At 39.3% G+C, this 11,137-nt stretch overlaps 1 protein-coding gene across 3 annotated transcripts in view; it reads right to left on the bottom strand.

The window, feature by feature from the left end:
- Window positions 1-1,486: 1,486 nt before the first annotated feature.
- Window positions 1,487-11,137, bottom strand: part of LOC131781650 (fibroblast growth factor receptor 4) — a 50,889-nt gene continuing 41,238 nt past the window's right edge. For 2 of the 3 annotated variants that reach the window (XM_059098359.2, XM_066159415.1), the window contains 11 exons: window positions 10,127-10,507; window positions 9,025-9,371; window positions 8,421-8,574; window positions 8,052-8,162; window positions 7,391-7,578; window positions 6,744-6,866; window positions 5,924-5,994; window positions 5,623-5,663; window positions 4,766-4,862; window positions 4,049-4,154; window positions 1,487-3,386 (listed from right to left, as the gene is read on the bottom strand). In XM_059098359.2, coding sequence (XP_058954342.1) covers window positions 2,757-3,386; window positions 4,049-4,154; window positions 4,766-4,862; window positions 5,623-5,663; window positions 5,924-5,994; window positions 6,744-6,866; window positions 7,391-7,578; window positions 8,052-8,162; window positions 8,421-8,574; window positions 9,025-9,371; window positions 10,127-10,507 — 2,249 coding nt within the window. In that variant the 3' untranslated portion in view covers window positions 1,487-2,756. The remainder of the gene's footprint in view (window positions 3,387-4,048; window positions 4,155-4,765; window positions 4,863-5,622; window positions 5,664-5,923; window positions 5,995-6,743; window positions 6,867-7,390; window positions 7,579-8,051; window positions 8,163-8,420; window positions 8,575-9,024; window positions 9,372-10,126; window positions 10,508-11,137) is intronic. The other variant, XM_066159408.1, reaches the window with a different exon arrangement.

Raw genomic sequence — 11,137 nt, 5'->3', positions numbered from 1 at the left:
GATCAGTTGACGGTGACCTGGAAAGATCAAGTTTTAATCGCTAGAAAACGACATTATGGATAAAAACAAACGCTCGCTCGAATTTGATTTATTTGAAATTTGCAACTTTCTATTTTAATATATACTTGGAGTAGGTCTATTTTTTCAAGGATATGAAGAGGTTCATTCGAACAGCTTCTCATATAGACTATTCACATTGAATACAAAACTTATTGTTCTGTAAGAATATTCATGGTAAACTATTTTGGTTGGAACATATGGTTATAGGGAGATGTTTATTCAAACAGATATATCATACTATTTATTCATTTTTATACTCACTGAAATAAATGCATTTGCTTAGCAACAGAGATGTGTGGTTCTTGCGTTCTTTATGTATGCAAATAGAGCACAACTGCCAGTTAGAAGAAAGGGAAACACCTTTAAGAGCCATTGGGACCTCAAAGTAAAAGCAACCAAAATGCCAACGCGGGAAAACGGGAGCGACCAAGTCGTGACTGGATTTATATTTTCATCTGATTGGTTGAGATGGTGGCACGAGTTTTTTGGACCAATCACAGAGCGAAGTAAACCAAAATAAATGCAATCCCCGATTAGCTTCGAGACTCAATTGAAAAAATTACTCGATAGGAGACTTAACTAGAATAAGTAGAGTAACTGTAAACAATGCATCACTAACTGACCTCATCTTTATAAACAACAGTCGACATTATTATAAGCCGTCCTTGCACCAACAGAGCGTTTTAACTTCGTGTGAAAAACGCCCATTTGCGGAAGAAACAAACGGCAGGGCTACAGAGATGTTTCTTCGCCTCATCACGAGCGTGGGACAAAATAGAACTCCCATTAGGAATAGAACCTCAGGCCGTCAGATTCTGCGCTACGATGCTCTATCATTTACCCCCTACAATCAAAAATCAGTAAGCATATTCCCTTTGCTGATTTCTATACATTTCCTACAGTGATTAAAAGAGACGATGTTTAACAAGCAAAAGCTTCTATAATTGGGATCATTTCTTTCATTCCCATGACCTTAATGTTTGATTCAGGGATGATATTGTAGGAAGAAATTAGATACTCTTGGGGTTACAAGATTAATAGGAGGTGTTCACCCAAGTCACTGCTTGGCACCACCATTATGGTCGATTTTCGTTTCGCACATGTTGAAGTAACGTTAACACGATTTATTTCCGATTGGATCTATTCGTTAGTTTAATCGAGCCGATCTTAATTGCCGTAGTTTATTTCCAAATATAAATCGCCCGCCATGGGCAATCAGCTGCATAAAAAAGAGCGCACACCACTGTGGCAAGTTCGACTTTTTTTTTCAGGATAAACTTGCTGTGTATGGGTTCAGGATTTGGATTTCAAACCTTTCAACACCCGATTTATTCTTTGTGGAAACGTTACTCAACACGAATCTTCACTAACTAAGAATGAATTAAGTCCTTGGTCTTCACAGTGCAGTTGAAGAAATCTACGAACCTTTTTAAAGAACAGTAACTTTTATTCTCAAATAGGATCTTACTTCTTCATTTTTATCGATTCCCGATGATCGCTTTTTTTTTCATTACTTACAAAATTAATATTTCACCGAAGAAGCATCCATGCAGGGCAACAAGAACATATCTACAGAAGTTTTTCTCTGTTCACAAACATTCTACTTGTACATTATTGTCTAGTGCACGAATGAAATGAGACTTTTTACAATTAAATTCCGAAAAATTTCAAAAAAAATTTAAAATATCTTTTGAAAAGAAACAAAAAAAAAAGCAGATTACGCTTAGTAAAGTATTCATTTAAAATATAATTTTTCCACTTTTATCTTCTACTGCAAATTTTCCTGTTTTTAAACAAAACAATGGAATTTACTTGCTTCCCTCGAACATTTCCCAGTTTTTGGTTTAGTTCAACATTGTTTTAATCGTCGAGCAAGACGAGTATACTCTAATTCACTTGCTCACATTGAATATAAAAATCCATTTCCCACTAAATATTGTAGAGAGAGTTTTACCAGTGTTATCTAAAATATTTCCAACGATTGGAAAAATAAACAACAGAGCTTAACTTTTCATCCAAAACAATGATCCTGTGAAAGTTTGGTGAAAGGTTTCTAAATCGGAATCACGAACACTCTTGGGCAACAACGATAAAAAGGCGAGCTCTTTCTCTTTTTTGGTAGTTAACATGCTGTTAACTTTGTCACAAAATAATCGCTTGTGCGAGCTCGTAACTTCTCCAGAATCCCACTACCCACCCACTGAGTAGTTTAGACCCTGATTTTTTGTCTCCCAAGAAATGGTATCGTTGAGTCTGGTCAGGAATTTGCATAAGAAATTATGACATGGAACAATTTGGGTCAGGAACCAATAAGGCGAAGGATTGCGTATTGATTGCTTTGACTTATAGAGAAACTTTTAAGTTATTCCATAAATAACCGACGTTAAACGTCAAACGCTAATACGAAAGATACTTTTGATACTACATTGATATCTCAGTCGCTAGTAACATCACTGGTAACGCAGTGTAACACCATCTTGCTAAACGACGTGACACAACTAAAAGAAGCCTATAATCTTGACATCGACGCCTCGACGATGGCAGCGAAAGACGACTGTACCCACATGAACGCATTCAAGGACCGGAAGCAACCCTTTCGATTCACGTAAGATGGTTCATTTTATGGACGAGCCCAGTCACAAATAAAGGACAAGGAATGGGTCAAAACTTGAACCAACCGCATAAAATGTTCTTGTTTAGACCTCAGTCTGCTGAGAAGGCCTCCTTTGAGGAGTCTTTTTTTCTTGTTGTCTTTTGTGAATTAAGACAGAGGGATCTACCTGTCTTGACGGCGCATCAGTTTCCATGGTAACACTATTTCCCAGTTTTTCTGACGCGCACTTGTCACTGGATTCTTCACGTGCGGCTTTCGAATCATTCACCTCGAAAGCATCGTCACTTGCTTGATCCAAGTCTTCGTCCAAAAGCCCAATATTTTCCTCTTTGCTATCATCCTCGTTTTCTCCTGTGCCACGAAATTGTTTGCTCAGCTGAGAGGAAAGCGATACAATGCTACCATTAAGCTGGTCTAGTTTCCTTTTTGCAAAAAGAGACGATGAGTGAGACGCCAATGAGGTTTTGCTTCCACCTGTGGCTAAAAAGGGTTCACTGTCAAGGTTATGACGTATATCTGCGTATCCATCACTGTCAGGCGTGTGTTCTTCATCGTGAACGTCATCTTGGTATCCTTCCCCGTCATCACAATTCAAACTGTTGCTACTTTTAGACACGTGCTCTGAACTTCCGAAAACGTTGTCTTCTTCGGAAGACGAAGGGGTTTTGGGAGTCAATGGACTCACAAGTGGCGGTTGAAGGTCAAGATATTCCTATGGGGGAGCAAGGCAATTTTTAAGACAAGAGATTCGTTTTGGAGTTTTGTTTGATACTTAAGCCGACAATGTCAGGAATATGTCTTATTGACCAAGGGACTCAAAAGGCTAGACGGTGCCTAGTCACGAATTGGGCCGGCCAGTTTCGAGTATGTTGGTTACTGTGTTGCTTTGACGGAAAAACACTTCGTATTCAAAGAGCTTTAACTCTTGCAGCATGATAAATGGATGGAAGCGAATCGTGACCAATACTTAAGTGGATTTTCCGCGTTACTAATCAATTCAAAGAGTAGTGTGGATTAAAATCGTTGGCCCCCTGATGAACTGAAAAAAGAGTTGGCTAGACGGATAAACCTACTATGCTTGGAGAAAGACTTAAGCCCTTAACCAAAATAACATGATCACCAGCTCGATCACACGCATGGCGATCATTTATGTGGCATGTTTTAATTTAACCAGTACGCATTCAAGTCTCTCACAAGATGGTAAAACTGGCTTTTTTCCTTGAAACAGTGAACAGGGCATTGTAAGAAACGAGATTATAATCCGAATTTCTTTAAAATTGTATTGTAATTGCATGGGCACAGGTGAGTGGGGGAGAAGAGGGGGGGACATTTCTTCAGAGTACTATTTCTGCGTCAGGTATTAATGCAATCTACCTTGTCTGACAGCATCGATATCATCTGATCGAATTCGTGGACAAGTTCCGGAAACGTCGGTCTTTTATCAGCAAATTCATTCCAACAATTTAGCATAAGCTGATACCTAAGGAGAAGAAAATATAACGAGAAAGTGAGTTGATCTGTGTTGACAAAGATAAGTTTGCAATAAAAACGATAATGAAGTTTTTCTGAACTCAATTTTTACTCGCACCACTAGACCCAGCAGAATAAAAGATTACATACGATACTAACTGTACTTACATTACTATTTTACACTTGAAAAACTCATATTAAATCCAGTAATGAAATTACGTGGAGCATGTTAACTTAATAACAATGCACGGGTAACACTCGCAAAAAACACTACTTCACAGGCACTATCAAACACACAATACGTCATAAATTACCTATATGCGTATGTGAGTGCAACAACAACAACAAATAAATATATGACAAAACAGAATAATAAAAAAAAATACATACATAAATAACGGAGGGGTTAATACACGTAATCATTTTAAGAGTCAATCCGGTAAATTCTTCTAAAATTTTGTTCTCCATTTAGCCTTCCCAACTTTGCCTGACGTTACAATTTACCTAAAAAGAGCCTTAGAAACATTATCATGTGATTAAATTCGAACCTCTTCTTAGAGGAACTGAAGCAGTGACAAGACATAACTAGCGCTTCTGAAGAAGGAGGTCAATCTCACTTACAGTTCCCTGTCGCAATTGATGGGACGTTTCATCCTGTAACCTGACTTGAGCAGTCCATAAAGATTTTCCACGGGAATACCAGGATATGGAGAGCCCCCTTAAACAAGTTGATAAGAAAGAATAACAGAAGTGGAATGAGTGATCAACCAAAGGTGATTGGCTAGTGGTGTGTAAAGAAGTTATGAATATCCTGAAATCCAAGTTGACGTGGCCATCAGTGGGCATCAAAAAGGTCATATAAACATACGCAACGCGTATATGGCAAATGAATGATAAAGGATTTCATTCTATTCCTTCAACCGTCACATCATTACTTCACTTAAACAAATGTTGAATTAAGCCATACACGTTCATCATCATCATCATCCTCATCAACACTGTCACTGTCATTGTGATTGTCAATGTCATTATCACCATCATTGTCCATGTTGTCGTCACCATCATTGTCAATGTCATTGTCATCATCATTGCCAATGTTATTGTCAGGGTCAACGTCATTGTCACCATCATTGTCAATGTTATTTCAGTGTCATTGTCGCCATCACTGTCAATGTTATTGTCAGTGTCAATGTCATTGCCACCATCTTTGTCAATGTTATCGTCAGTGTCGATGTCATTGTCACCATCACAGTCAATGTCATTGTCACCATCATTGTCAATGTTATTGCCCGTGTCAATATCATCGTCACCATCACTTTCAATGTCATTGTCACCATCATTGTCAGTTATTGTCACCATCATTGTCAATGTCATTGTCAATGTTGATGTCAGTGTTGATGTCAGTGTTGATGTCAGTGTCAAGATAGATTATGCAGAGGATAAAAATTCATAAATAAGACAAAGTACCATTCACTTACCAAAAGTAGCAATTTCCCATACTAGCACTCCAAACGACCATCTAAACAAAGAAATGAAATTTTACATTAATTTTTGGCTACTATAGAGCTGAAGTATCACATCATATAAGGTACAGCTTGAAAACCATCAATTAAATCTAAGAGAAGTTACATCAGGTTGAAACATCAGCAAAAGAGAAATAACATGTAAGCTTGGACAAGAAGTGTAGCAACGTCGAACTGACACAGCATGAAAAGATGGCAGTTTCATAAAAAAAAAAAACAACAGTATCACAGTAACATCAAAGTAAATTATTCTTACACATCACTTTTCGTGGTATAAACTCTATCGATCAATGCCTCAAGCGCCATCCACTTGACTGGAAGTCTTCCCTAAGAAAGGATAGTAGAGAGAATATACGAACGTGTAAAACACTTCCTCGTGTTTATGGATAATAAACCACATCTTGAGGTTGAACACTAGCTGCAAGTAAAGTGAAGATCTATGCATTTTTTAAGGTCTAAAAACAATTGCTAGAAGAGATAATCACAAGAGAACCCAGGATATATATAGTAAAAGTCGTATTAGGACCGAATGAACTGTATCCTTTGTGGAAAGTGCTCAGTTAACAATAAGACAACTCGGTGCCAATATCAACGGTTAGCCATAGATTCTGTATTATGATCATCTGGGGTGAGGTCTGCGCTGTTGTCTGTGACTGACTGTCTGTCCACTGTCCACTGACGTTTCAACAACCTGAGAATCTAGCAGCTGTTGGGTTGCACGGGTGGAAGCTTACAAATGGTCTCCGATGACCACAAAACGAAAGAAATGCTGGCTATAATGTTTGAAGCAATAATACCTTACACAACAACATCCAACAACAATCTTTGGTCACGAAATTTCTGCAAGCGTTTGCACGAGCTACCAACATTGACAAGTCGGTTTTCCATGATGCGCATACAATATTTCCATCCGAGTTGAAACATTCTGTCTTCGAGTGATTTGCGTTATAGAAGATACCCAATCAAGACAGCTCGTACTTTCTTCTGACGCATTTTCGGCTTGATAAGTGCTCGATCATGTTTCGGCAATATCACTAAGACATTAAATATTTGTTCTTTGCTATCTATAATCTTACGTCTGTTGTTTTCCGATAATAATCATCGTCTCGCACGTTCCTCGCTAGACCAAAATCAGCAATTTTTATGACGTAGTCTTGGGCCACCAAAATATTTCTTGCTGCCAAATCTCTGTGAATGCACTAAAAAAGACCAAAAAATTAAAGTAGTGAGTTATTTTTCATATAATGGTATGGAGCTCTTTTCAATGGAGTGTCGTAAAACCAGAACCAAAGTAATTTCAAAGGCCAATCACAAGTAAGAAATAACGCCGAGCCAATGAGAACTCAAAGTGAAAACAAGCAAATCGCATAAAACGCGAGAGAACGTGGGCGATCAAGTCGCAATTGACGTTAGTTGTGCATCTGATTGGTTGAGAGAGCGGCGAGAGTTTTCTGGACCAATCACAGAGTAAAGGAAAGCAAAACCAATTCAATCCCGGATTACTCTCACGATCGTGACGAGAAAATTAAGGATAGAGCCCTTGGGAGGGAGGTTGTTCTTAATCAAATCTAAAGCATATTCCGTTCGAAAGTTATGCGATCAGACAAATCAGTCACATAGCATGTGAAGTAGCATACAAAAACCCGAAAATATAACAACGGATCAGCTCCTTGTTTCATTTCCGTGAAAACGTAATTAAACAAGCAAGATTATTGTTGTTCACCTTTCTGGATGACAGAAATTCCATTCCTTTTGCTACTTGATAACAATAAGACATAAGATCTTGAAGAGTAAGTTGCTCTGGAGAGAGGCTATCAGCCTCATTATGGTACTCCAACCCAGGTCTCCTCTCTTGAAGGAACTGCCGAAGGTTGCCATGAGCCGCGAATTCTACCACAACAAATAAGGGACCTGGAAAGCAAAACAAACGATGCAAGGTTAAGCGACAAGTAAGTTCCTCTCCTACGTGACGATGTGGTTGATATCAAACATACTGACAAGCAACGTAACCAGCGTAAGGAAGAAAAGATGGTAACAGATTATGTCAGATCAATATAGATCAATTATAGTATAAGACATGTCTTGAAGAGTGCGTGGGTTTATGCATGGTTACTTCACGACATGATTCAAAGAAAAAAAAAAAGAATTTCATCTCTTGACCCACCAACCCCTTAGAGTGCCTAACATCTAATTTCTCCTTCCAATACCACCCTTGAGTCTAACATTACGGTCACAAAAATATAGGGAAAGATCACCGAGTAAAGAGATTCTTGATCGTTGAACAAATTCTCTTTGCCAGCACCATAGGAAATGTATGGAGAACGGTATGGAGAATATGCATACTGATGTTCGGGTGAAAAGGCCTAACCAAAGGAGAAAATTACCTTCCTGTGTACACACTCCCAATAAGTTGATGATATTTTTATGTTTTCCTATTGTCTTCATCACTTTCATTTCCGACACCAAGTCCATCAATTCCTGATCCGTCGCATCCTCTGCAAATCATAACAAAAGATCACAAAACATTTATTGGTAATTCTTATATCAAGACAAGCATCACACCGTTGTAAGCTCTATGATTACCAAAATGAGTTTAGCTTGCCCTTACGTCGCATCATTGCTCGGAAATGAAATGCACGCAAGTAGAAGAATTATATAAAAGAAATGTTATGTACTTTGACTTGCGCGGTAAAGGGGGCCCACAAAAAACCAGCGTGACTAAGTGGGGCCTCAAAATAGGTCCCCTCACTTACCTTTAAGCATTTTCACAGCTACAGTACAACCTAGGCCAAGAGCATCTGCTCTGATAACTCGTCCAAATGCTCCTTCACCGAGTATGTCAGAGAGAACCAACGAAAATCTGTCAATCTCCCAAGCTTCTTCATATGGCACTTCGATGTCCGACACCTAACCATAATACAGAGAAAAATAGACAACTAGGTATAAATGGGGTGGGAAAAAGAGGAGAACATGTGCATCCAAAACAACACAAAATGGGCTCACACCAAGTGAAAATGTGAAGCTTAAGTACAAATTTCAGTTGTCGATAACTTTTTCCGTGGGCAGCTGTCGATGGTGTACTAGGCGGAGTGTTGCTTGTCCTTAAATATCATTATTGCTCGGAAGAAAAATTTGAAGTCCACCCAAGAAGTAGAAGACTATAAAGGAAATGTTATGCGCTTTGCCTAACACGGTAAAGGGGGGAAGGGGGAGGGGAAGTTGACAGTTAAGCATCTTTGATAGTGTGGCATGGTGAAACCCAAACACGAAAACCTATTCGATGGCTAAACAGACGGCGGTAAGAGGTCTCACAGGCGGCAGAAGACCACCAGAAAGTGTCTTTTATCTAACCCTCACCTGTGTTAACCTCGATTCCAGGCGACTGCGAAAGCTCCTTTGACGCATTAAGGAAAGCGCTGAGGCTGTAGAAGAAACAGACGCTGTTCTTGGAGCGAAGCGTTGTGATTCGATGACAGCACCTTCTGTTACGACGTCGTATTTTACATCTAAGTTGCGACTCTTCTTACGCTTTCTCAAGCGCACACAATAGATAACTGCACAGATGATCAATAACAGTATGAAGATAAAAGCGCCGACACCGAAAAGAGTAATCTCCAATGGACTTAAAATCGGAGGGGGACCTGATACATCACTTACTGGAGCAGCGCTTTCTGTATCTGGTCGAGTTGTGACTGACGGTGTACCTGAGAATGACATTATAAAATTCTCGTTGATTATGAAAAACAATGAAAATCGCAGTAGTCAAAGTGTTGTGGACTCACGAGGCGCAGCCAATAGTGGTAAAAAATTGATTGACTGAATTAATTTTAAATTAAGTTACTTGAATGGAGTCACACATTTTCGGATTTGGGGGTATGAAAATTCTGGAAAGTAGGGATTTTAAAATGGAAAGATGCGTGATTTAAAAGTTGTTACCGTATTACCAAGAGTGATTAAGGGGTCCATAATTGGCCAAAGAGTAGACTATAATGGGGTAAAGGTTCTAAGGGGCCAGCAGCACAAACCCAGCAAAAACTGATCCAAAATTCTCCCCCGGCGAGAGGAAGCCTGCATCCATCTCTACCCCTGGGTGGGAGAGGCACTGTGAGGGTAAAGTGTCTTGCCTGCGAACAACAGGCCAGGTATCGAGCCCGCAAACCAGAGCACGTACCACCATATCGCCCACTGAATATTGGCTCTTTATCTTCCATATCTCCCTTACCGCTCCCAAACCCTTTTTAACCCTTTACCTTCCATGAGTAAGCAAGACAGAATTTCTCCTCTCAATATCAATACAGTACCAAGAAGAAAAGTGATGAGAATAGGAACTGTATGTCAGACAGTAGGGAGAATCACTAATGAGATTTTAGGAGTGAAAAGGGCTAACAGATAGTCTGGAGTGGGTTTCTGAAGTAACATAATCCATTTGCCTCAGCATGCTTACTCAATCACTTCCTACCTGAAGGAGATGGTGTAATGGGCCTTGTAGTCACATTAAGCGGGGTCTGACGTTTAACAGTTCCAACGATATTTTCAGCCAGGCACCAATATGAACCCGAATCAGCCACAGAAAGATTTTTCAAATTCAGGACTACCTTCCATTTAAGCCACGATACACCGCTACTAGGCTGTGTCTCCAGACGACTTTCAGACAAAGTTTGGTTAATTAAAGTGCCTAGATTGTTTTCATCTGGAAAAAAGCTTTTGCTGAAATACCAAAAGAATTTCGTATTCTCATCCTTGGAAAGGACAATGGCGTGCATCTGCAAATCGGTTCCAGCATATTCAGGTTTTTTCTGTTCCCAAATAGATAAGATCTGAGGAGCACTTCGAATTTTCTCTATGAAAAAAGACAAAACAGAGTAAATGCCAGATAAAGGTCAAAACAAAATCCGGTAGAGACTTTCTTGTCATGCAATGTTTCATTTTTATGACGGCCTATGGTAAGGAAAATCGTTTTACAGGTTAAAGCATATCTCACCGAAGTAGACTCGGCTATTTCTATCATATCAATTGAATTGTCGACCACTGAAATGGGTACTAGCATAGATGTGAACATCTCACGGCAATCGCGGATACCGCAAGTTAAACCGCATTCCTGAGCATAAAGTTAAATCAGGTAAGGGGGGCTAGATTACGACTGGCGCATGCGTAGGCATGAATCCAAGAAACTGGTCAAAAGCTCGGACCGTTAAAACCCATTCCTGGCATATACAGTAAAACCTCCATTAAGCAGTCATCCACGGGGAATGGTAACCGATTGGTACTGGTTGACCACTTTAATACAGGTTCCACAGAAAAGGAACACTATAAAATAACGCCGTTATATGCCATAACTAAACTCTTAATGTACAAAAACCGGCTCAAAGATATTAAAAATTGATTTCGGGAGAGAATTAAGGATTAAATTTTAGTTGTAATAATATTCTTAGTTTCATTTGAGTAGTTCCGCTTTAGTGACCGTTCAACA

Source organism: Pocillopora verrucosa, chromosome 1 (genome assembly GCF_036669915.1).
Source record: "Pocillopora verrucosa isolate sample1 chromosome 1, ASM3666991v2, whole genome shotgun sequence".
NCBI classification, from domain to species: Eukaryota; Metazoa; Cnidaria; class Anthozoa; order Scleractinia; family Pocilloporidae; genus Pocillopora; species Pocillopora verrucosa.
The sequence above is the reverse complement of the archived record's forward strand: the minus strand, read 5'-3'. Positions and strand labels throughout refer to the sequence as shown.